A 25,394-nucleotide genomic window follows, 5' to 3' on the forward strand; every position below is an offset into this window, starting at 1 on the left:
AGTAATTAACTAAATACAACCAACGGTGTGCACAACCAGGTACACACCACACACTGTTACACACATAATTATTTAGAATGATTTATGTTTAACAGAAGTTGCCTTCTTTTGTCTGCATTGTTGATTCTATTGACGAGCCGCCACTGGTAGTCACTACTTACTTTAAAACATACATCAATCAATCAATCAATCAATCACGCAAGCCATCAGTCAAATGTATTCACATCGCCCACTTTCTCAAATCATAGTTCACATCATATGACCAAATAAGGTGGAATGTCCTTATTTGGTCAAAAAAACCCAAACTTACATTGAAGAAGTCAGAAACCTCAGGGTGAGTCACGGGTGAGGGACCAGGAAATTGATGTCACGTGGAACAGTAAATCATAAATGGATACACATAGGAGTGTAAACATATATATATAACAACTTGACATGAGGTAATTTGTTGAAGCTGTGGGAACACTAACAGTAGCAGGCGACACTTGATTTACATCAACTATATTTATATCAACTGTAAGAAGTGACTTCCATTTGCTTCCAAATGAAATGATCAGTCATGTTTATTACAGTAATGTGAGGGCTTTTTCTTTTATCGCCGCACAACTTCATGTATTGATGGCTATCACGACAAGAAGTGGATTCCTGATGGAGGAGTTAAGCTTTTAGTGTCTCCAACTTCTCTCACAAACATTTTCAAGATTCACCTTGAAGCAGATACTTCATGAGCATGCGTTCTTTAGACTTGCTCGGAGGATCAGCTTTGCAATTTCACTTTGATGCTTTGTCAGACCGCTGTTAATGTGGAAATATGTTTGATGATTTACTGATTACCAAGCATCTGAGATGTGAAATGCGGATGTATCCTCCTCTCTAATCTTAGTGCTGATATAAAGTGTGCCTCCTATCAATCCTCATCACTGTACGTTCCGCTTTTGAGTGGAGGTGGTGATGCATGAAGCCCATCCAGTCAATATTAACTCAATTCATCACACCTCTGAGTGGTGAAATGAAAGAGAAGTCATGTCGTGGTTGTAGGACAAGGACACAGAAGTGCAGTAATCTGCAGCAGTCACTTGATTTATCCCGGAGGTTAAATATATCAGGAGAGCAGTAAATAGAAGGCTCTCTGAAGCTCATGCTCATCACAGTCAGTGTTTGCAGAACACTGCATTCTGTCAGTGGGACATTGCTCAATGCATTGTTTGAGTTATGGTCACATGCTCGCCGATGCAAACAAGTCGAGCAGTGCTGACCTGTTAAAGATAACACTTGACATCAGTTAGATGAGATGACGAGAGCTTTGTGTATAAAACCGCTGCAGTTACCATCAGAGGGCGCACTGGACACCAGAATAAATGAATTCATAAATAAGCTGTCACAATATTTCCAAATGATATCTCAGGATTTAATACCACTGACTCTTGTGATCACTCCGTTTAGGTGTGAAAAGATCTGTGACATTATTGTAAACAGTTAAATGGATGCAGCGGCAGTACGAGAAGATTAGAGCGATCTGTCAGCTTTAATGTCTATGACACAGTGGGACAATAATCTGGCTTTATTTATAATACCTCATCATTTGTGTCTCCAGTTTTCTCCGTCTCCAAAATGTTTTCATATGCATTGCTAAGAGTGTCCATATAGTTGCACACGTTCAGTGTGGTTACATGCATGTTAAAAGTATTAAGTAGTAAGACAGGTTTTTTTGTGTGATAAACATGTTAGTCCAACTAAAATCGGACTAACATACCTGGACAATGCGATTCATAGTCCGATTATTCCTGCATGTAAACGCTTAGTCAGACTGGAGTGTCTTGGGTGTCATGATTGATGGCCAGTTGACCACTTTGCACTATTCGATATTAGAAAAATCAGGCCGTACCTAACCTAACCGGCTACCCAGCTCCTAGTACAGGCTTTGGTCATCTCCCACCTCGACCTGTGCTGTGAAACCTCTACAGATGGTCCAGAATGCGACGGCGCATCTGGTCTTCAATCAGCCTAAAAAGGGCACATGTCACCCCTCTGTTCACTGAGCTCCACTGGCTACCCTTAGCCACCCGCATCAAATTCAAATCACTGATGCTAGCCTACAAAGTGCTCCATGGGTCTGCTCCCACCCACTTAAATGCTCTCATAAAGGCTTATGTTACCCCTTGCAACTCCTGTCATCAAAGGATTGTCGTCTGGCGGTGCAAACACCCCACACCAGACAGTCCATACTCTTTTCATGTGTCGTTCCACGCTGGTGGAACGACACATGAAAAGATAGCACTGGTAGCACCTACCGAGTGCTACCAGAACAGGGGTGACCCTGTCTATCTTCAAGAAGCTCCTAAAAACCCAGCTCTTCCAAGTGCATCCTCTGTCCAAGCACTTACCTTACCCCCTAGCATCTCCTTCTGCACTTGGATCCACCTTTGCACTCTCACCCTCTGTCACTCCACCGTTCATATCTAGTGGATTTCTTTCCAAGACTTCTTCTATGTAGCTTTTTCCTCTTTTGCAAGTGACTTTGGATAAAAGCGTATCCTCGCCTTCAACCCGGAAGTAGAAGGAAACGACGTATAAACTGCGGTTCTGTTACTGGAACCACACAATGGCGTCAGCTAGAGCGAAACCAACAGAGAAGACCCACTTTTGGGTCGATCTACTTCATCAACATCATACACTGTATGACACTGTGTTCTGAGATGCTGACTTTGACTTTTGAATGACACTGATTGTTATTTAAGTTGTTTATTTTGATGTAAAAAATTAGAGCACATAAGGCAATTTTTTGTAAATTATTGTGCCAAATATCTATGTAGCATTTGTAAGGTCTTAATACCTCTTTTAATGCCTTGAATCGTCTTGTTAGCACCTTGTTAAGGCTTTCCTTGTGACAAGTATGTAAAAATCTGTTCAGGAAAACTGAAGTGGAGGGGAGAGATTCAGCCCAGCCCTCAGGGAGAGTTTAGGTTTTTTTAGCAGTTAGATGAAGTAGGCACTGATAAGGATCCATGTGTTTCAGAAGCTCATCTAATGAACAATCTTAATTAGATCTCCCTCACTGCCTGCACGAAGAAGGATATGAAAAAGAGCTGTCATTCCTTTTACTTATTACAAACCCTCTCCTTACCCAGGCTGTTGCCCATGCCACTCAAAGCTGTTTGTGACTCCTGGTAATTAAACTTCCTTAAGCTGAACACACAAATTCTAACTATTGTAGTCATGAGAAATGTCCTTTTCTTAAAGCCTCATTCGATAATGTAAGAATTGTGGATCGTTGGCTCATAGTCCATGGCTTTCATTGGATCAATGATGTTTCTAGAAATGACAAAAACAAACGCATATACATAAAGTCAGTCAGTCAGTCATCATCTACCGCTTTATCCTCCGCCAGAGGGTCGCGGGGGGTGCTGTGCCAATCTCAGCTACACCGGGCGATAGGCGGGGTACACCCTGGACAGTTCGCCAGTCCATCGCAGGGCCACACACAGATAGAGACAAACAACCATTCACTCTCACACTCACTCCTATGGTCAATTTAGAGTGTCCAATTTACCTATCCCCACATTGCATGTTTTTGGACTGTGGGAGGAAGCCGGAGAACCCGGAGAGAACCCACGCACACACGGGGAGAACATGCAAACTCCATGCAGAAAGGCCCTTGTTCCAACCGGGGCTCGAACCCGGGTCTTCTCGCTGCAAGGCGATATACATAAAGTATTTTGGAATATAACGTTGAAGTATGCTGAAACTAAAACATGTACAGATAACAAAATCCCAACAGATTTGTTTGTATCAGCAATAGATTAAACCTTCTTCATGTACTTTAGGCAATGGCCTTGCTTTTTGGAAGCCTTGTGTGGCCATTTTTCTACAGCAGCCTGATTGGACAGACCAGCTAGCAGAAGTAAACATGCTTACTTAAGAAGGAGAGGAAAGATGCAGAGAGAGTGGATTCTATTATGCAAAGAACACAGTAGTTCCCTGGTGCACTTGGCAAAGGGGAAGGGAAGCCAAAGGAGTCCTGCGTTTGTTGCAGTCTCACCAGTAGAATCCAGTCATTTTTGCACACTTAACCTTTGTACTCCACCGTACCTCTGGGGGAACTGTTTGGTAAATTGACGGAATTATGACTGAATCATCTAGAATATCCTGCAGCACTACAAATGGTGGTAAGATGTGTGCCAACATTGAAGTACAGTGATTTGGAGCATCATGGTTTGGAGCTTCACTTCCTCTGGGTCTTAACAGCTTGATATTTTTGAGGCAAAATTCACTCATAAGATAATATCAAAGGAAGAATTCAGTAGGACAATGACTGAAACGCTGATAGTAGTCCATTACAGAGTGACTGCATTGCTAAGAGTCCAGACCCTAACTCAGTATAGTGCTGCTGCAGCAGAATGAGAATGAATTATATTACACTATAGACTGATTTGAGATTATTGCCACCAAAGGAGGTTTGTCCAGTTATTAAATCCAGTGGGTCACTTACTTTTTCCTACAATTTTTTTTGACAGAGAATAATAAGTAGCAGCAGGAAATCAGTTTCCCAAAATGATTAGGACAAATGAGGAGCAGTGTCACACAATAATCTGGGCTAATAATTGCAAACGTATTACTTTTAACTGGATTAGGTGTACATTTGAATAAAACCAATAATCCATAATCAAGGAAGCTCAATCAACTCAGATTTAATATCCCAAACTTTGTGTCCTTCTTTGGGAATATCCGTTGCTTCTCCTGCATCTGCTGTTCTCCATCCCTCATTATCAAAAGCAGAACTCATCCCCTGTCAGTGCACCAACACCTGTACCAAAATTAGCAGCGCGTGGCCTCTTTTCATGAGCAGCAGGTCGAGGCAAAGGCCTGTGTCATTATGACGGACTGGACTCGTGTTCTTCATTCACAGTTCCAGATGATGCCTCCCGAACACCAGCTGCACCTCACCAGGTGATCAACCAACCATTCCAGGGCATCTTTCATAGCAGAAGACTTTTTTTTCCCCCTGGTAAACCAGCAAATACAGGACAAGTCTGTGCTCCGCTGAGAGCTTAACATGCAGTTGTTAGATGTGTACAAACAAGCAATCTGATTGAGACACCCATCTGTTCACCTTTGGAATGCAGGAAGGGCTTTCAGCATAGCTTTTGATAGTTTGGCCAAAGAAGTGTGTCAAACTGGTCTCTGTCCAAGTTTGGAACCTCCATTCCCCAGATAAAGGTCCTGAATCAGTTGGTGACATAGCACAGTGTTTCATCCATCTATCCATCTTTTACCGCTTTATCCTCCACATGAGGGTTGTGGGGGGACGCTGGTGTCAATCCCAGCTGACATAGGGCTAAAGGCGGGGTACACCCTGGACATGTTGCCTGTCCATCACACGGCCACAAACATCCATCTAGGATGAACCCAGAGCACCCGGAGAAAACCCACACACAGACAGGGTGAACATACAAACCCCATGTAGAAAGGCAGCTTAGTTTTTCCTTCTTTTATTCCCACTCACATATCAAACAGCATAACTGCTGCGAGGGAAATGTGGTGTTGGTAATTCATTGGCTTTGTTTTGATAGTTGTATGTGTTAATGAAATGAATTCAGTGAGGCTGCAGAACTTCAATCATCTCAACAGCTCTCGAGGTTTTGGCTACTTAGTAACGACAGGCATGAGAGAAGTGCTACCCCATAAGTGACCCTCTGATGAAAAAATCCTCTGGCTTCTTTCATGAGTTTTTCAAATGTTATTAGACACAACCTTTAGTAATTATTTTTAAAAGAACAGCATTTTTTTATATGATTGTGTTTGTTTACGTGTTAAAACGTACATACAGAGGCTATACGAATATGCAGTATTGAGTGTCTTATATCCTTTTTTTTAGCACAACCTATGGGCAATCTGATGAAATTTTTTTTTTCCCCCATTTTCAACAACTATATAAACACACCTGATGAAAAGGTACTTCTTTTTTTTTTTAAAGAAATCGGATTGAATTGTGAAATTTGGAATTATGTATGTATGTTATGTATGTTTTTTTTTTTTAAATGTTTTATAAAATTAATTTGACTCAGCAACACAATTAAAAAGCATTTTGTAAAGCCTAAAGATGTGCTTTTATCTCCTTATATGGACATCCTGGGGGTGTGTCCATATAAGGAGCACCTGTGGCACAGATCTGTGCAGTGCGAGCACTAAGGGTTAAACACCCATTACACTAGCTCAACAAAACCCAAGCTCTTTCATGGTGTATCAGTGGGTGTCTGTATTTACACCGAATATGTAAATACAGAACCAAATTCTGGCATTGAGTTGAATTGTCTTGAGTTTTGTATTTAAGAGCAACTAGAATCATACAATCTATAGGAGGAACCTTCATGATAATGTGAGATGATTAAACTTCACCCACCACCTTTCCGTAACATAGCACATATTTTTCCTTTGTTAGTGTCGAGAGAGAAGCATTTACAAAGCTCTTCTTCTGATCTGACATCAAAGCACTGATGATGAAACGCTGATGATTTTGATCATCCCTCGTCTCAGAATAGGTTAATGCCACGTGTTGCTCACTTGAAGACATGAAAATCACAACATTTTCTGTTTCATTAGTTTGTGTATTGTGCGAGAGGACTGTGTAACCCAAGCCTCCAGATAAACAATGATCTGCAGAAAGCAACATGTCAAAGAGTCTCCCGAGGGACTTGCAACTAGCTGTCGGCATCTCCATTCCAGAGGCTCCTGCAGCTGTGAGACGTTGAGAAAATAAGCAGTCTTAAACTCTCCAGAGATTTCCCCTTCTTGTGTTAATGGAAATGTCAGTTAACATTTCATCTCCTGTGGTTGTATTCTCTTCATTCATTTGTATTTCATCTTCACACCGTCCTCCTCTGCTCTCCACAGTGAGAGGCTCTTTATCTGTTCTGGCTCAGCCGTATACCATACATGTGCCACAACTCCAGAGACCTGTGCATTATCGCTGAGGGACAGATAAGCATAGCGTGGTCTGGAGGTGGCTGGGGTCAGCCCGCCTCTCTGCTCAGTGACAGCCCACCTTTTCTTCTGCCGCCTGATGCTCTGTGGAAATTGCCCACCTGTTCCCCTCCTATTGTAGTCGTCTTTTTATCAGCACCAAACAGCCTGAGCAGCCAGCGTTTGATGTGTGTGTGCCTGTGTGTGTGTGTGTTTGTGCGTATGAATGTACAGGTGGGGGGGCTTTTTTGTACAGCCATGGCAGCTGACATTCTCGGGGAGAAGCGAGAGACACGTTAGCACATGGAAACACTGGGACGGCGACTCAATGGGTAGAATAATGAAGTTTCCTAAAAGGAAAGGTGACAGGGGCCAAAATGACAGCAAGAGGAGGACTGACTCCCTCCCAACCTCATCTCTTTTCTCACCTAATCCCCTGTCTGTCACCCAGAGCTCCATGTCGCAGCAGAAATAATAATAATAACAATACTAACAATAATAATAATAATAATAATAATAACAATAATAATAATACTAATAATAAAAAGAATCACCTTCTCCACACCACAGTGTGATGCTTGGTTATTCCCACTTTTCACCTGCGTCCTGGGAGCTGTTGAAATTTAGCTTTAAGATTACAAGCACACTAACCAATGTCCCTGTTTGTGCCAACACTGTTTTTATGTCAGCTGAACAACAAGCTCAGACAGTAATTAACCTCATATACTTTCCTGTCTAGACATTTTTCCTGTTTTACTGCTTGGTCAATCAATAAAAACAGAGCTTATCACCCTGCAATATTTCTGCCCTGACTGAAAAAGGTGTACCATCACATATATTGATAGGGTCTTCTGGTCTTTCATGGATTAATTTTAGCATTTATTTTGGAGTTTTTTAGTTATTTTTGATTGTTTTATGTCATGGCCATTTTTATGTCTTTATATTCCACGTGTGGATGTTCTTCCTCCTTCAAACTGAGGTCCTCTACCAGAGGCCTGGCTGTGAAGAATATCTTATCTTATCGCCATTTTCAAACATGAACTGTTGACAATGTTGAGAGAATTAGGTCCAAGTATTCTCTGGATGCAACATTCACATCTGACAAATCAAAGATCGGATATACATAAAAATGGACGTAGTTTGCCAGCTGATAAGTAAGTAAGAATATACTGAGTAGCCACCAGTGGTTTTAAAAAGAACCGGAACGAGTACTTGCAGCGGGAAACCTATTTTCAGTCTTTCCCCAGCAACAGCAAATGCTGTTTTCTGACTGGCTGATAGGTTGCTAATTCAAGACAGCTGTATGAATAAAGCAATCTGCCCTCATAGTTTTGATTCATAAGTTTTAGCACTCACTCAGCGTGAGAAATGTCATGTGTGGCAATATGATGCGATACACGTGTGTTTGTTGTTATCTCTGCACATCGATGCTGGCAGGATTAGCTTGAACATGGCACGGCACTGACGTGCAAAAATGAGGACCGTTTTTTTTTTAACCTGGTACCAGGTACTATTTTTAGTACCTGCTCAGGCGAGGTTCCAAGCGTGCTAGTAGTAGGTACTATGGGATGATTGGTCAGACTGCCGGCCGCTGACTGGCCAGAGTCCCGTCACAGGAAGAGACGTCCCACTCACAAATCAATCGAACAGCGCCGGACTGTAGATCACTTAAAACTACTCCTAAAAACGTGGGTTAATCTCCAACAACTGCAGAAGTCTGCCGTAAAGTCACTAGTCACTCGTGTGTTGCGTATAAAACAAGTCACCGCAGTTTCACTCAGCCATGCAGTGATGACTCCGCCCATGTTAAGTAGGTACTTTTTTGTAGTAGAGATGCAACCTAATCGTGCCGTGCCGAGGCGAGGCGAGGCGAGTAGAGCCAGTGGAAATGTGCCTTTGGCTAGCTTGGTTATGCCTTATCTTATGATCATTTGGACATGCTGAATTGTTAGCAGTATTTGTATTACTGCATATATGTGGTAGAGTTCTCACTCATGTTCCTCTCCTGGCTGACAAGGAATGCAGAATAATAGCTAATGGCTGAATCTGTCTGATTTCTAATCAGAGTTCAGGAACACTGTAATGAAGGAGGGAATCACAAGAAGTACTTGGTTAAAGTCCTGTTCATCAGTGAATGTCATTTTGAACATGGTTCATAGTCATATTTCCAAATACCACAGGCTTGTGCCTTGTAAGTACAGATGTGTACATTTGTCATTGAAGGTTTTTGTTATAAATAATATTTTCTTGTGAGGAGGACCAATCGCACCTGGGACTCGCCATCCTTCATCCTTCTGCTACACAGCCACCTACAGCATCTGGCAGAAAATCTACATCAACCTTTACAGCAGCATCGGCAATGTCATTCTGGTCTTTTGGCTGAGTTCTTGTCTTCCAACCTGCTCTGACAGGAGATAACAGATGTTGCAGCTTTGGTAACACTTAAATTGTCTCAAATTGTCTGATATGATACACGCAGCACTGGAATGGCTCCACTATTTGAAATCAGAGTGTCAAGAAGTATGGTCATTTGAACTTTGAGCATAGCTGTGACACAACTTTGTGCACTGTCTGCACTTTGGAGCCAATGCTACTGACCTCCAATGAAAGTGTGGATGTCTCACCCTCAAGAAACCCATCAGAATACGCGTAGAAGACAATGCACAGAGCAGAGTTTGTGGCATTAAATTTATTTTCCAGGTGTTTCAGAGTTCAGAAAATGATTTGGCAGCGACACAATGGGGATATTTTTCTAGCAGAGGTACGGCGACATCAATGACACCAATAGAAATTTCCCGCGCGCATGTGCGACAGCCTTGTGGGTGACGAGGTGACTGTTCTCTTGTTCGGGTTGTGTGTTCCCTTTGTTTGAGGAAATGAGTGGGCGGAGCTGAGACCTATTCAGAGACGCAGCACACCTGAGCAGCCTGCGGCATCCCCTCCCTCTCTCCTCCTGGCCTGCACACTGACATTGTCCTCACTCCCTCGCTCACTGAACATAACTGTCAATGTGGAACACAAAATTCAGACACTGGTGAGGGTTTCAAAGATTTATTGACAAAATAAAGATTGTGTAATCCGGTGTGCCGGAGAACTGATCTAATTTGGCAGGAGAGACTGTAACTAAAGCCGGAGAAATCCAGTCCAAAGCCTTGGACATGCTCCACACTGATCGGAGATTGAGGCTGAGCAGTCTGAGATTTCAGAGGTATAATGGAGGGTCAGGGTCACTCTGGATGTGTGTGCAGTGCATGATGGCTGCATCGCTTACATCATGTGTCTTGGGCTGTAAAGTCCCAGTCGACTGGTCGATTTATAAGTCGATACGTTCTGGTTCGACTTTCTTTGGTTAATTTGATTTCATCTGCAGGAATGTACCAAGTGCTAATGGGGGTGTTTTCAGAGCACCCCTGTTTCCCAGGTAACAGCGTGTCTTCAGAAAACATCCCCCTTGTATGTAGTATTTTGGATTAGTCCAACCAACAAGAGGCAGATAGATTAAAGTACGTCGGTGGTTTTATTTAATTTTGAGTTTCATTTTAGGTCAGTCCTCCTCTAACATCCATTTCCATTTCAAAGACATCAGCAGTGTGGCAGCATTTTACAGAAATAGATGGCGATAAAAGAGTTGAATGCAAAGTTTGCCAGCAACAGTTTGCAAATCACAGCTCGACTACAAACATGGCAAATCATATAAAAATGGTAAGCTAACTTGAGTATGTGATCATATCAGAATTGGCATATTTCAATGTTTTAGTCTAATAATCGTTGATTAGTTATATAACTGAACAACAGCGGCAGCGATCTATTTGTGTCTCATGAGAGGACATGCACAGAGACGTCCAGACGGAAACATTGTATTTTCTTTTTTGCCGTTTTCAAAAAGTTCCCCCGTAAACATGGCATTTTTTCAGGATATACTGTATCTCTGTGTGTGGAACAATCTCTGATCTGTTTTGTATAAAAATACTCTTTATTTTCATTTCAACACTTTTTTTTATGCCCGTGTGTGAAATCTCTAAAGACCAGGATGTGTTCTTGTGATATCCAGCGTCTTTTCAGACTGACTTTAGTTACTTTTCATTGACAGTAGTTGGTAACACTGTCAAACAATCTCCAAACACAAGGCCATGAATGAATGACAAGAGAGAGCTGGGAATATGACGTCATCGTTTTCCTAAAGGTCGCTGTCGACATGGAAACGAGAGGCCAGCATTTTCATATTTTCCCATTCTGGGAGGCGTTTTCTAAACCCGTTTTCCATGTGGACGGCCCCTGCACTTTGTCACCTGAAATGTTTCCATATTTATCCACCGGCTACAGAGGAACTTTCTGGATCGGCTTATGACGATTACTACCTTACATAATCATGATGATCTGTTGAGATGTCACTGAGCTATATATACGTGTCTGAACTCAAATGGGAGTGCTTATGTTAAATTTTAATTCCCACCAAAATCCTAAGTCTGATGGTAGTGTCTGCATACACATACACACATTTTTCCCCATTATAAGAGGTAGAGATTTCTTAGAAATTTGATATGATTTGACATTATTTGTAAAAAAAAGGGCGTCTGATTCTTGCAATCCTCCCAATTCTCTCTGAGTATTACATGTTTATTAGTCTTCCAGAATCAATCTTAAGCTGCTTGGTGAAATATCATGTCTTAATAAAATTACAGATGGAGGAAATAAAACTACCTGGAAGTGTCTTGGTATCTTCCTATTGCCTTCTCTTGCTTTGTGGAAATCACTTGTTTAAAGAGGGAAACAGACAGTCAGACAGACAGACAGACATTCGTCTCCCTAGTCATTCCAAGTGTTATTAATATTTGGTCATTGTCATAAAGATGCAACAGTAGATGCAGGTAAGGAAGCAATTACTTTTTCCTCGGCGCTGATGTTGTGCGAATAATAAAAATCCTAATATACAGACAGTGGTTGAGGCTTGGCTTGGCTTTCACCTTGGGTGCTCTGGCTTTAATAGAAACAGGGATGTTTTAATAGGGTCCTTGCAATTGTCAGTTATGTGTGATTATAAATATAATTATACCATGTTTGTATATATTTAGGTGTTCGATTGCTGTACTGTTTCAAGGGCTGGTTTTAGTCCAGATATTACTATAATATTGCCTTCAAATCCAACCGTCATGTCATCCTTTTCCAGTTCCAGTCAGAAAACGTTATATCTGAAATTATTTAGCTTGAAAGAGTAAAGGACTGCATTGTAAACGTGCACTGTTTTCTTTTGTTACTGTTCATCAAATACACAATTGCTGCAGATGGTTACAGCTACACAAACTGTACAAAAACCACCTTAACCCTTAGAGCACAGAGTATTTTGATGCTTTTTTCCATTACTATGTTTAAACTGACAGTATATACTGAGGCTATAACTCTATGCAATATAGAATGTCATATCCTTTTTTTCAACACAACCTAGACGATCTGATGGAAAAAAAATTTATTTTCACCAACTATATGAACACAAAATGTTTAGAATCGGATTTAATTTGTGAAATTTGGAAATACATCATAGGTCAAAATTCACTTGGCTCGTTTTTATGAACAAAAATTGAGAAAAACTGTCTTTTTTGTGACTTCGGCACGATTATTGCTACTAAAACGGCAACTAACGATTATTTTCGTAATCGATTAATCGGTCGATTATCTTCTCGATTAATGTCAGAAACTGTAACTGTAAATGTCAAACCTGTAAATGATGATGCTCTCAATGTCTTGTTTTGTCCACAAACCAAAATGATTCACTTTTAACGATTTCTTTGTAATACGGAGCAAAGACATGAAGAAAATACTCACATTATAGAAGTGGAAAACAATCCGAAATCTTGTTTTAATCATGAAAAAAAGCTTCGACCCGATCAATCGATTATGATTAATTTAGGAATCGATTAATAATCGAGTTATTGTTTCAGCTCTAATTGCTACTTATATCACTCCTAAAAATGCGATATAAAACACTTTTTTTTTTTTTGTGACCTACAAACACACACCCCCAGGATGTCCATATAAGGAATTGTGTATTATTCCCACGGCATTAAGGGTTAATTAGTTCAACTTGAACTTAATGTCATCATGAGAAGCTTTGGCCATGTTTTCTACAGAGATTTGATGTTACGTTACGACAGAAAATAAGGTGAAGCATCGGAGGTTAGGAGGGAAGTCAGGCCTGTGCACTGACAGCCATTGTGCTCGTAATTAGGTCAGTGTTGTAGAAAGCTTGACATATATTTGTCCCTTGGTGGAAGTGAGATACTGCTCGGCCGAATGCAATATAGAGGACTGTAATTCATTTCCTCACCTCACTTACACACCACTAATTCTCCAGTTGGCTGTTTGTCGTAGCTCCAGTCATAACGGTGGCAGTGGCTATCCTCGTCATTAAGATGAATGGCGTCTGGCACCGGCACTGGTATTAACCACCAAATGGACTAATGGTGTTTGTGTGAAGTGAAAAATGACCCGAGTAATTTACAGGAGAGGCCAGGAAGTGTGATGTTCACTCCTCCACTGTCCGGATAGCAAAAGGCTCTTAACTTTGTGCTCTTGTTTTGTTTTCACACATGCAGACTCCAGATCAAGCCCAATTTATTTAACTTTATTTTTGGTCAGATACAATACATCTATGTAGGACTGGACAATATGATAAATATCATTGTAAATGGACTGAAAACATCAAACATTGCGTAAATCTTTGGTAAGACATTCACACAAAATGATATTGTGATTAAATGCTTGCTTAGCCCTGGTGTGCAGCGGCTCGGTTGGTGATCAGCTGCGTCCTGTGCCCCTCTGTTGTTCACACAGGGAGCCTGTGTGCCGCTGCAGAGCTGCTGCTGCTGTTTCAGTTGCCATAAATAGCATGAGTTTGAATTTTGCCTGAGTACTCAACTAAATGTCAGGACTCGATCATTTGAAGCCATGCATCCTGCAAATATTTCACAATCAAAGTCTAAATTACATGCAAAAAACCCCCCACGTATATTGACTGTATATTGTCACTCTCTAGCTTCTTAAATCAGATCTAAGAATAAAACATTTGGACATTACAGGTTAGGAACGAAGCTCCGTGATGCACGGTATCAAAGGATTGAAGTTGACTTTGGTGATTAATTATCACGCGCGTCCCGCTGCTTTCATACCGCTGTGTGGATTTACTGCAGCTTGTTAAGCAGCTGTGGACAACAGATATTATGAGAATCAATCACGTTACTTTAAAAACACTTAACATTTTGCCCCTCTAGGAGGTGCTCTGGCAGAGCGGAGCACGTTCAGCCAGTCGTGTTCTCCTCGGCTGCAAAACAGATGCTCTTTTGTGCCAACGGCCTTGTCACCGTGCAACAAACAGCAGACCCTGAACTGCATCCATACAGCTTCTTAGGAACTGTTGATAGATTTAATACATTGTTTGCGCAGTCATTCATTTTATCTTTTATTTATCATTTATTTATTATTTACCACGGAGACACCACTGCAGCAATACAAATGTCCCATTGGGGGATTAATATGGCGATATTTTAAAAAAATTTGTCCCTGTGTTGGAGACACTTCTTCAATGTAGCGGCTCTTTTGTCTGAAATGTGTCCCCTGAGGTAGACTATGATGAACAGACAACACAAACTCACACACACACACACACACACACACACACAGCATCATCTATGATGGCGCAGAGCTGAGACGATGTGTAATGATTCTCTGGTTGTTGTGTAACGCGTCTCTTTCTGTCTGTGTCGTTTCCTCCCTCCAGATGGTCACAAGAACAAAGAAAATATTTGTCGGAGGATTATCGGCCAACACAGTAATTGAAGATGTGAAGCAGTATTTTGAACAGTTTGGCAAGGTAAGACCTTTTCTGGGTGATTCCCTCATTTGGCCTCTGGCTTGTTTTTGTGTTTGTGTTCGAGGGCCCACGAGGGTTTAAAGGTTCACAGCAGGTTTGATGAGGTCATTGCTGCTGTGCGCGCCCTACTGCTGTGATGCTGCGGCAACATAGGAGTGTCAATGACATTTAGAGCTGCAACTAACGACTATTTTCGTCATCAATTAATCTGCCGATTATTTTCTGGATTAATCGATTAATCGTTTGGGCCATAAAATATCAGAAAACCTTAAAAAATGTTGATTGGTGGTCGTCAAACCTGGAAATGTCTTGTTTTGTCCCCAAACCAAAATGATTAACTACGGTAAATACTCATATTTAAGAAGCTTAAACAATCAGAAATCTTGTTTTAATCATGAAAAAAGCTTTGAACCGATTAATCGATTATCAAGAGAGTTGTCAATTCATTGTTTCAGCTCTAATGACGTTTAAAGCTGCCTCGCACAAAGACTATGCATCTGATTGTGTAACTCAATTAACCGTGAAAGGTTTTATTGTATGGAGCTTGGTTTGAACTAAATTCATCCATTCTCTTATTTTCTCTAACGCCTGTACAGGTCATCCACCAGTATATTATGGCTGTATAATACTTTTCCATGATACAGCTCAAGTACAACTCGGCTCTACTCTACTCGGTTTGGTATCAGTCACGTCCTCGCTTTCCATGACTATAGTACCTCCCCAATGTGGGCGGGGTCGTCATAGCATGGCTGCATGGAACTGCAGTGACGTCATTTTGTTTCGCGACACAAACTAATGGTGGCACTACAGATTAAGGACGTATCCGCTCACCTCTGCCTTTCCCAAGCATGTCAGGGGAACGTAGGCGGCCTTCGCGTACCAGGTATCCTTTGTGTAGTACGCTTCGAGGTGTAAAATGCAACCCCTTGTCTGTTATGGCTGCTGGAGAAACATGGCCGCGGCAAGAGGGATGTGAAATAGTTTTAACTGGGCTGGAATATTCGAGTGCCTCAGCTTTCCATTTTCTCTGCCCCAGCTCTCTGTGGAGATGAGAGGGAACAAATGAGAAGAAGTTAGTGAAGGATGAAAGAGGAGAGACAACTGCTCTCCAGTCCGCAGGATTACAGCTGTCATGAGACTGGCCTTTAGCATTGCATGTCTTCTGCGCTCACACACGCACACACACACACACACACACACACAACAGCGCGCCCGCTCCCTCTCTACTCGTGTTATTTTTGTTCGTTAAACACAATGAAGATTAAACATGTAATGACTGTTAAACACTGTGAAAACAGATGAGAATTAGTCTGAGGATAAGAGCGGTGAATAGAATGGAAACAAAGTTCAGTAAAAGGAAGTAAATTAAGCAAATGAACTAAAGCCTTATTGTCTCACTCCACTCTCAAGTCTCGAGGCTGCTGTAAATAACAGTCCATGTACACTCAACCTGACTGTTTAAGTACTTGTGAGCCACTAGGTGTCACTGTTGAGCATGCATGCCAGTAAGTTATTCAGGCTGTCGCGATGCTAGAATGTCAAAGTCAATATTGATACCCAGGAAAACTGAACCATTCTATACCCAAGCCTCGGTTGGGTTTGGGGGCGTAAACCTTAATATTTCGGTACATTAAATGTGGGTATTTATTCTCTCTAAATAGATTCTACATTCATGAACGCGGCACTAGCACTGTCTAATTAACTATCACAATATGAATGACGCGCAGCGATAGGGGCGATGGAAACGAAACGGAAGCCAAGCAATTAATGCGTTAGTGTCAGTGGAGAACGTCGAGCGGAGGAGAAAATGAAACATCCGGGGGACCGTCCTCTATTAAATCAGCCGCGTGGCTCTGATAGCGTCAACTGTGTTAGACACAGACCATCTTTAAACGTTGTTTAACGCCAGTCAAGTCTGCTCACGGTAACGCGTCTTACGTGAATGTCCATTTATAACTCAGTTATTGTAGGTTTACATTTTTAATCACTGTTATATCAAATATCTGTGAAAGCCAGGAGGAGGATTTCCTTTCCGAGTGCTCAGACTGGTTAAAGTGTCATTGTTTGCATGGAAACACCCCACGATGTCCCCGCAACAGTGGTGTTTCACAGACGCAGCCCCTGCTGCAGCACAGCACCGTTCGCCGGGTTCATGTCGAGCAGCAGCAGCACAAACACTGATACTTAGTGATGGGTTTTACAATGAGTTCAGTCCTTTAGTTTTAAGAAGCATTTAATGCACCATTTACTCAAATAACTTTCACTCCACCTGCTCAGTCTTGTTCTGTGTGTGTAGTAAGAGCGGAGCGGAGAGGGAAGGACTGAATATTGTTGACTGAGTGTAGGGGAAACTGCGTTTGAATTTGGACACAGCATATTTCCTGTATATACGGGGTCTGGCATTTCATGAAGTACGGCTACAGCTACAACGAGAGTAGTTCTTCATCTTCTTCTACGGTTGAAAGTACGTCACCGGATGTGCCCGGACTCTAGTGCCCGGACTAGGAGGCGCTGCTGTTTAGAGGAGTGGTGAAATTCGCCAGTGACGTAACTAGTCAACGGAAGTGCCATTCCGCTTCGTAGAGCTCAGGAAAACAATCAAACCCTGCGCTCTTGTTATGGACTTTTAGGGCTTCATAAACGAGGTAATGATGCAGATACACACAAAAATGCGGCGTTAATTGGCACTTCCGGGCTATGGGATCTTTAACTTTCAAAGCAAAACACTCAAGGATGTTTTCTTTTCTTTTTTTTCATTTTATTTAGTGTGTTTGTCACAAAGGGATGCTCAACTACTCTTGTTCTGCCGCTGGACTGAAGTTCCCCTGTAAAGTGCAAACTCGCAGGGAATCCAAACAAAGACAGACAACAAATCCCATTATTCCATGCTGCTACCTGACGTCATCAAACTAGGTCTCTTGTGATTATTTTTGATTGAATGACATTACGATGCATGCATTTAGCTTGAACTATAACTCACGTCACTGATTTCTTTTTTCACAAATCAAACTAATGAAACATTTCCCAATCCTGACGCTTTGTCTGTCAACAACAAAAAGATTTTTGCCGCTTTTTTTTCCCCACTAACACAGGCTGAGCTGCTGAACTACTCTTTCTACAGTGAGCAGCACTCAAAACCAGCATCCAGACTGTGTTTCTGGGTACAGTATGGTGGTAATGGCAGACAAGCAGAGATGAGTGTCATCAGCTCCATGAGAACAGCCATAATCAAAGCAAACAATGTGGGGTTTTTTTCAGGCGATAGTGCTCTTGATATTTACAAATGAAGTGTATCTTTTTTTATTATTATTATATGTGAAATACGACAGCTGCAGACAGAAAATGGGAGGCGTGCATCCCCCTCTGCTTCTCCGAGGCTCGAATAATGAATCAAGGTAATCTGTGTATAATTACAAGCCTCTTAATATTGTTTGAGTAGCAAGCCTCCCCACGGAGATACGGGACGTTGTGTATCATTAGGTTCATAACATACAGTAAATCAACAAGGCTCTGATGACTTATAAAAACTAGAGCCGTAGCTGTTCAGTATGTGTCTGTTTTAAGACGAGACGGAAGCCGCGGCCTCTGCATTATAACTCTTGCATTTCTGATCCAAACCATGTCGAAGTCAGTGCTGCACACACTGGTGCTCTCGTTTGTCATCTACCAAGTTTGAAGCCTGCTGGGCAGTGATGCGATTTACAGTAAGACGGACGATTCTTGCATTTATTGTAGTGGAACCCGCTCATTATCTTCTAGTCCCAACTAGAAGATAATGTCTGTTAAATTAGAAGCCACTGTGTTAAAAAAGACTGGTGTGTGAATGATGTACTGAAGATTTTGGGGGAGTGGAGGTTCACAAATGCAGCAGTGCTGAGCTCCATGTATGCTCTTCACTGACTTATACTGCTCTCAGATTTATGCAAATGACCGGAGCATCACTGAGTTTTCCCCCTGTCGGAGTCGAGTGCACGAGGAAAAGAGATGAAGAACGCACTGGCTAGTAGGTCAATGAACAGCAAGGTACTCCTGCTACTGGAATGTTAATGAAGGTTCTCTGTGGGGAAGAGTCAACACAGTGTGGCAGTCGGGGATTGCTGACATAATGGAAAGTGGGTGCTCGGGTTCACAATGCATTATGGAGGAAGAAGTAAGTCATGTCGTTAATGAGTATTAATGTCATTGATTATTGAAAATGATTTACAGACTAATTGGGCAAACTTAAAAACCTGTGCAAGTTCAAAATATACAGCCTAGAAGCGCTTTACAGACTGCTTGAAATGATTAACAAGAATCAGCTTTGTTTTAGCTCTTTACAGTAGACTGCTAACACATTAAGCCCTCATTTCCTTATTTTAATAGGTTCAGCTTGCCTACTGAACCAATCAAACGAGCCATGGAAGATAATATGTTTGTGCAACAGTGAGAAAATATGGCACAAAAGAAAGTGGTGAGCGACACTTTCCTTGTGTCCGTTTCTGTTGCTCAAACCAGTTGAAAGTCTTGCACAACTAAGTGGAAATTAGGCTTCATAGTAGAGAGTTCAGAGTTTGGATTTGCTCCCAAACAGACCAAAATACCCTGTAGCTGGATAACCCACTGTTTACAAATGAGTAGGGCTATTTTAGTGACTTGAATGTTACCACTGGGTTTACTCATGTAGCTTGTGGCTGCAGAACAAATACAAAAACACACACACGCTCACTTGTTCATCGTTCCCTAAAGGCCTACCCCTTAACCAATTACATTTACTCTGGGGCTTTCATGCCATGTATATAAATGTGTGTTTTTTATGCTCTGAACATGTTAAATCTGGGACTCTCTTACTGTGCCTGTCTTAACTCTGGGGCATGTGCCCATGGGTTACACAAGAATTCTCACACACACAGTCACAGAGACGAGTCTGTCTCTAAACAAAGGTTAATCCATGTGCTGTTTTCCCTCGAGGGAACAGAGAGGGCTCATGTAAGGCTTTCTGTCACAATGTGGAATCATTTGTTTTGGAGAAGGTCTCACAATGCCGACATGAAATTAAAACCCTCACCAGTGAAGCTGTTCAGAAACGAGCAGCTGCAGCAGATGGAGCAGGGTTTGCTTTCACTGGTCTGAACAGACGTTAGGATATTTATTCACAACATCGGTGGTCGGCAACTGGCGGCCCATCAGCAATAATCTGACCTGCCAGATCATTTTGATCATTGCATTGTTTTTAGTTCACAATATCAAACTGACAGACACATTTTTGGGTGCCACTGGTTTTAATCAGCATCATGGCATCATCATGACACTTTTAGTACAAGTAAATGTTTGTACCACATTTGAAAGGATTCCCTGGAGGAGTCTTCTTGAGATATAAAATTCTGTCAGTCTGTATAAAGTACCTAAAGGGGATACTTGAGTAAAAGTGTCTTACTAGAAGTTAAAGTCACCTTTTACAATGGTACTTGAGTAAAAGTCTTAAAGTATATGATATGTATTTTCCTTAAGTGTCAAAAATGTTTTGATATGAAATTAGTTTAAGTTTTAGAAGTAAAAAGTGAGGAGTTAAAATGTTCATAATGAACTTTATGGTAGCGTGCTTGCAGTAGAGGCATAATATCCAGGCATAAGAGAAAGAGGCTTGAGCTTGTTCAATGTTAAAAAACTAAATTAAATTCAAACCAGCTTCCTCTTGTAGTGCTGTCCACCTGTCTGTGAGTTATATGAACAAACTCCACCTATCCTTCAACTGGCATGAGGGCAATGTATTCGCTGTCAGTGTCAGTTCATTTTCAGAAGAAGTTGGTTTTCAAAGTTGCAGGAATTTAGTCTCACTCTTCTTGGGCTGAAGACAAGTCCTGCGATGCTGAAGAGCCTTTCACAGGCCGCTGAGGCAGGTAGACGAGCTTGCAAGTATCCATTAAGTTGTTTGGCGCCATCTTGGGCGTGAGACCAGTCCTCCATGATAGAGTCAGTAAAGTGACATAACGCACAACTCTTCTCCTTCCTCAGATTTGATTTGCTAGTTACGGAAAATAGTTATGGTAAATGTATTGGAGTTAAAGAAGAAGTTGCTAGAAATAAATAAATGTGAATTTTGTACAGTAACAAAGTATTTGTACAACACTGGGTCACCTTGACCTTTGACCCCCAAATTCTAATCAGCTTCCACCAACTGAACATTTGTACCAAATCGGAAGAAATTCGACAGTTTTGGACAAATTGGACAGACGGATGGATGGATGATCTGAAAATCCAAATGTCTCCGGCCACTGGCTGACACCAGGTGTGGAAGCATGAAAAACCGAAAACAGAAAATCAGATCACCTGTTGCCATGGTTACAACAAGGGCTGAAACATACAAACTGTAGAAGCACAGTAAGGATGCTGTCGGAAAAAATCACACACAAACTGTGCAACTGAAAATGACCTTTACTTTTGACCAGTGAAATCTAATCACTTAATCTTCATGCATTAGTATCTTTGTGCGCTGCATTAGACTTGGGGGAAAAAGACTTTCACATGTACAATGTTCACTCTTTGGTATGAAGAATAGATTATTTCTGAGAGTGTTAGAGCACGCTGATTCTCTGTGTGCTGCTGTGTTATTCTTGGCAATGCGTTTCTGGTGAAAATCGGCTGCGGCGACCTCAGATTCAGTGTCTTTTGTCTGTCACAGTCTCCTGCCTCAGGACTGATTTGTATGCTAACCACTAATTCGTTTGTGTTTTTGTTGCTTGAGTCATGTTCCCCTGGACAAACACTTGATGCCCCTTTTCCTTCGGTGTGTTTTGGCAGTTAATTACCCTTAAGCCCTTGCAGGATCTCGGGTCAATTATACAGTATAATAAGTAAGTGAAAAGTCTGACAGAGCAGCTGCTGAAGGTCAGCTTCATCCCAAAGTTCATAGAAACAGGAAGTGCTTGCTGCTGCTGGGTGTTTCCTTTGACCCTAACTTGCATCACCAATGCTGCTGTTCTAGTTGTGTGTTGCAGTTCTGACAGCAACAGACCTTCAGTTCACTGTCACACATATCTGCAGAAATGTGTGTGCATTTTTATTTCATGCCTTACTGATGATTTATTTAGTTCCCTGTTATCATTGTGAGGCATTTAAGTTACCAACTAAAGGCATTATTTTGTACACAGAAAATACATGTATATGCACACCCACCTTGGTTCCTCCAAGAAATGAATACACCTGCTGTCTGAAGAACGATGGCAAATCCAGCAGCAAAAAAGAGTTTTACTCAGATTGAGAATGAAATGGTAATCTCTGAGGTGTCTGAGGTTATATGAGACGTTTTCTTTATTCTATTTGACTCATTTTGTTTCACATTTGAAACCTGGTATCTCAGACATTATTACCTCACATCTACTTAATTAAGTGAGCACACAACACAGTTGAGGAGAGTATTGTGTCAAGTCTGATGTAGACCAATGACCAATGGGTTGAGTCCTGCCAGGTCAAGCCCGGGGTGTCCCTGAGCAAGGTACCCAATCCCTATTGCACATTGTTAATTGGACATTCTAAACTGACCCCAGCCACAGGGGGGCCACATGCAGTGTACTCTTTTTGCCAGTCCCAAGCCTGGATGAATGGGAGGGGTTGCATCAGGAAGGGCATCTGGCACAAAAATGTATCCCTAGAGAGGGAGAAACCAAAAGGGAAAAAAAAGTATGTGCCCAAAGTGTGTGTTTTATCGGCTGAGCTGAATCCACTGTCAGTCAGTGCGTTTACATGCCTGTTACAAGTCCAATTTTAGTCAGACGAAGACAATAATCGGTTTTCTTAATGTCATGTAAACACATTAGTCTGACTAAAATGGAGCTAGTCTCAGTCAGATTAACAGACCTGGATAATGTGGTTCATAGTCCGATTAGTCCTGCATGTATATGCTTAGTCGGACTGGAGTCGCACTTGGCGTTCTGTGCATGCACCAAAATGTCCTCCCAGATTGACCCAGAAGCTCTCTACAGTGGCGGCGTCTTTATTTGGACAACACAGCAACCACAAGAGCCATGCTTGATCTAATTTGTATCACGATTAACATGTACAGCAGGTACGAAACATACAGACCACAGCATAATCCATCTCACCGTCCATCTCACCGCTAGCTGTTTTTCTGTGATAAAGGTCAACAGGAAACTGATTCAATGCGCACTAGCTTATAGAGAGATGCAGCGCCAGAGGTGGAGTCAGACGTAGATGGCCTATAAATCGATTTTCTCCTCCGCATGTATACTTGGACTCGACAAGTTGTCCGATCGCATGAACCTCTCATCAATATTCATTTACACAAAAAATCTGACATTCAGAGCCAAGGAGGCTTTGCTGAACATTGACACCTGAATGTATTAGCCTGGGTCTACATACTAGTTCATATGCAACTATATATGACGCATATATCCTCTCTGTCTGCACACCAAAGCTTTTTGGGGAGAATTACTCCCTCATGTTTCTCGATATATCTAAAAATATTGAGGTATGATATACAATTTAATCTGAAAAGTATGAAACAAACACAACATAGGGAGTTGTTACACTACCAGAACCACATGACTTAAAGGTAACTACTCCTTACAGCCTACATGGTTGGACTGAGGTCATGTATTGAACCTGGGTACCTGCCAAAGCCCAAAATAGCCTAAACAGTTGTAAAAGTAATTACAATGAGAGACTGGAGAGCTGAGGTGTGAGACAGAAGGATCATCAAAAAAACACCAACTCTCGTTTATCAAACTGTCATCCAAACCAGTTTAGGTCTGTGTGGAGAAACCATCGAGCGGCACGATTCTCAAAATCTTTGTATCGCACCACTCTTTGTGTCCAGAAACTCAAACTCTGACATCACATTCACATCAAGTTTAATTTATCAGACTGCAGGAGTCGAACTTTGGAGTTGAATAGATCGGGTCATTGACAATGACCACATTTTCGTGACAGCCTGTGGCCAAGTGGAAAGGGAACTTGGCTTGTAACTGGAGGGTCACCGGTTCAAGTCCCCACCAGGTCAAAAGGGCTGGGGTACCCCTGAGCAAGGTACCCAATCCCCGTTGCTCCCCGGGCACTACTCAGTGTGGCTGCCCACTACTCCTAATTCTAGGATAGGGGAATAATGAAGTATTAGATTTTAGTTTCTATGTGGCCTGTTTTATTTTTCACCTGTCCTAAGAAAAGTTTTTAAGTTGATGATATAATAGCCCCCTCAATTAAATTTAAAAATTAAAAAAAAGTATCTTTCTTTGATTTGAAAGTATGTTGCAGGTATTTAAATATACTGTGTTTTGCACTTTAACATAACATGTTCTCTATCCAGATGTCTGAGGATTTTATTTCACTACCCTTGATATTGAAATATAATGTACAGTGAGGCTTTTAAAGCTTAATTCCAATATCCAATTTGATTGACCATTATTATGTAATGAATATTTCCACCTGCTGTGGGAACTAGCAAAGCTGGAGTTTTTAATCTTGTTTCCAAATGTTCTGTACCACAGCGACCTCCAATCATGTTCCCTCTCAAATGAGCAGTTGAGATTCAGTGTAGCAGAAAGTGGCTTCATTTAACAACCTTGTTGATCAGCAGGAGTCAGCTCTGAGTGACAGCTCCATCTAGCAATGTCACAGTGTGTTTGAAAAGAGCGAGACCAAGCATAATACACGTCCAGCCACTACCTGTTCTTTTATCTGTATCTTAAACACCTGTTGTTCTTCACTTTGGATTTAAAAAGTCTCAGCATGTTTTTTTTTTCTGTTAGTACAGTGGAACAGAGAAAATATACCACTGCCACATACTTGTTATATACTTGTGCCATTAAGGATAAAAGAATTAGAGTTACAACACAATGCTAATTGTGCTAATAGTCATAGACTATATCCACTATTAGGATACAAAGTAATCCCCCTTCTTCTTGTATACACTTTATGTGTGTCTTGCATGCATAGGCTAGGCTAATGCCTCGAAGGGCTAGACACATGCTAGGCTACTGTATTGAAGGGCTAAGCACATACACAAGCTAAGCTAATGCATCGGAGAGCTAGGCACATGCTAGGCTAATACCTCGAAGGGCTAGGCACATGCACATGCTGGGCTAATACCTCAAAGGGCTAGGCACATACACAAGCTAAGCTAATGCATCAAAGAGCTAGGCACATGCACATGCTAGGCTAATGTCTTGAAGGGCTAGGCTAATGCATTGATGAGCTAGGCACAGGCTAGGCTAATGCCTCAAAGAGCTAAGCATGTGTACAGGCTAAACTAATGCCTCGAAGAGCTAGGCACATGTACAGGCTCAGCTTATGGCTCAAAGATCTGGGCACATGCACAGGCTAGGCTAATGCCATGAAGGGCTAGGCATATTTACACACTAGACTAATGCCTTGAAGGGCTAAGTACAGTCTAACCAAATGCCACAAAGGGCTAGGCATATGTAATATGTTGGTTCTTTTTATGATCCCTTTTGCTTACAAAATTCCATTGTGTCACTTGTCCAGCAGTTTTGGGGAAAAACAGGCAATTTTGTGTTATTACCTTTCTTTGTGATTTTTTGTGCTTTAAGCAAAATCTTACCAGTCTAATCTGACTGGA

The 25,394-nt window shown here is 41.6% G+C and overlaps 1 protein-coding gene across 2 annotated transcripts in view; it reads left to right on the plus strand.

The window, feature by feature from the left end:
• LOC131463152 (RNA-binding protein Musashi homolog 2-like) overlaps positions 1-25,394 on the plus strand; it is a 121,980-nt gene that overhangs the window by 42,190 nt on the left and 54,396 nt on the right. For both annotated transcript variants that reach the window (XM_058634870.1, XM_058634871.1), the window contains exon 6: positions 14,732-14,824. In XM_058634870.1, coding sequence (XP_058490853.1) covers positions 14,732-14,824 — 93 coding nt within the window. The remainder of the gene's footprint in view (positions 1-14,731; positions 14,825-25,394) is intronic.

Source organism: Solea solea, chromosome 7 (genome assembly GCF_958295425.1).
Source record: "Solea solea chromosome 7, fSolSol10.1, whole genome shotgun sequence".
Classification (NCBI taxonomy): Eukaryota; Metazoa; Chordata; class Actinopteri; order Pleuronectiformes; family Soleidae; genus Solea; species Solea solea.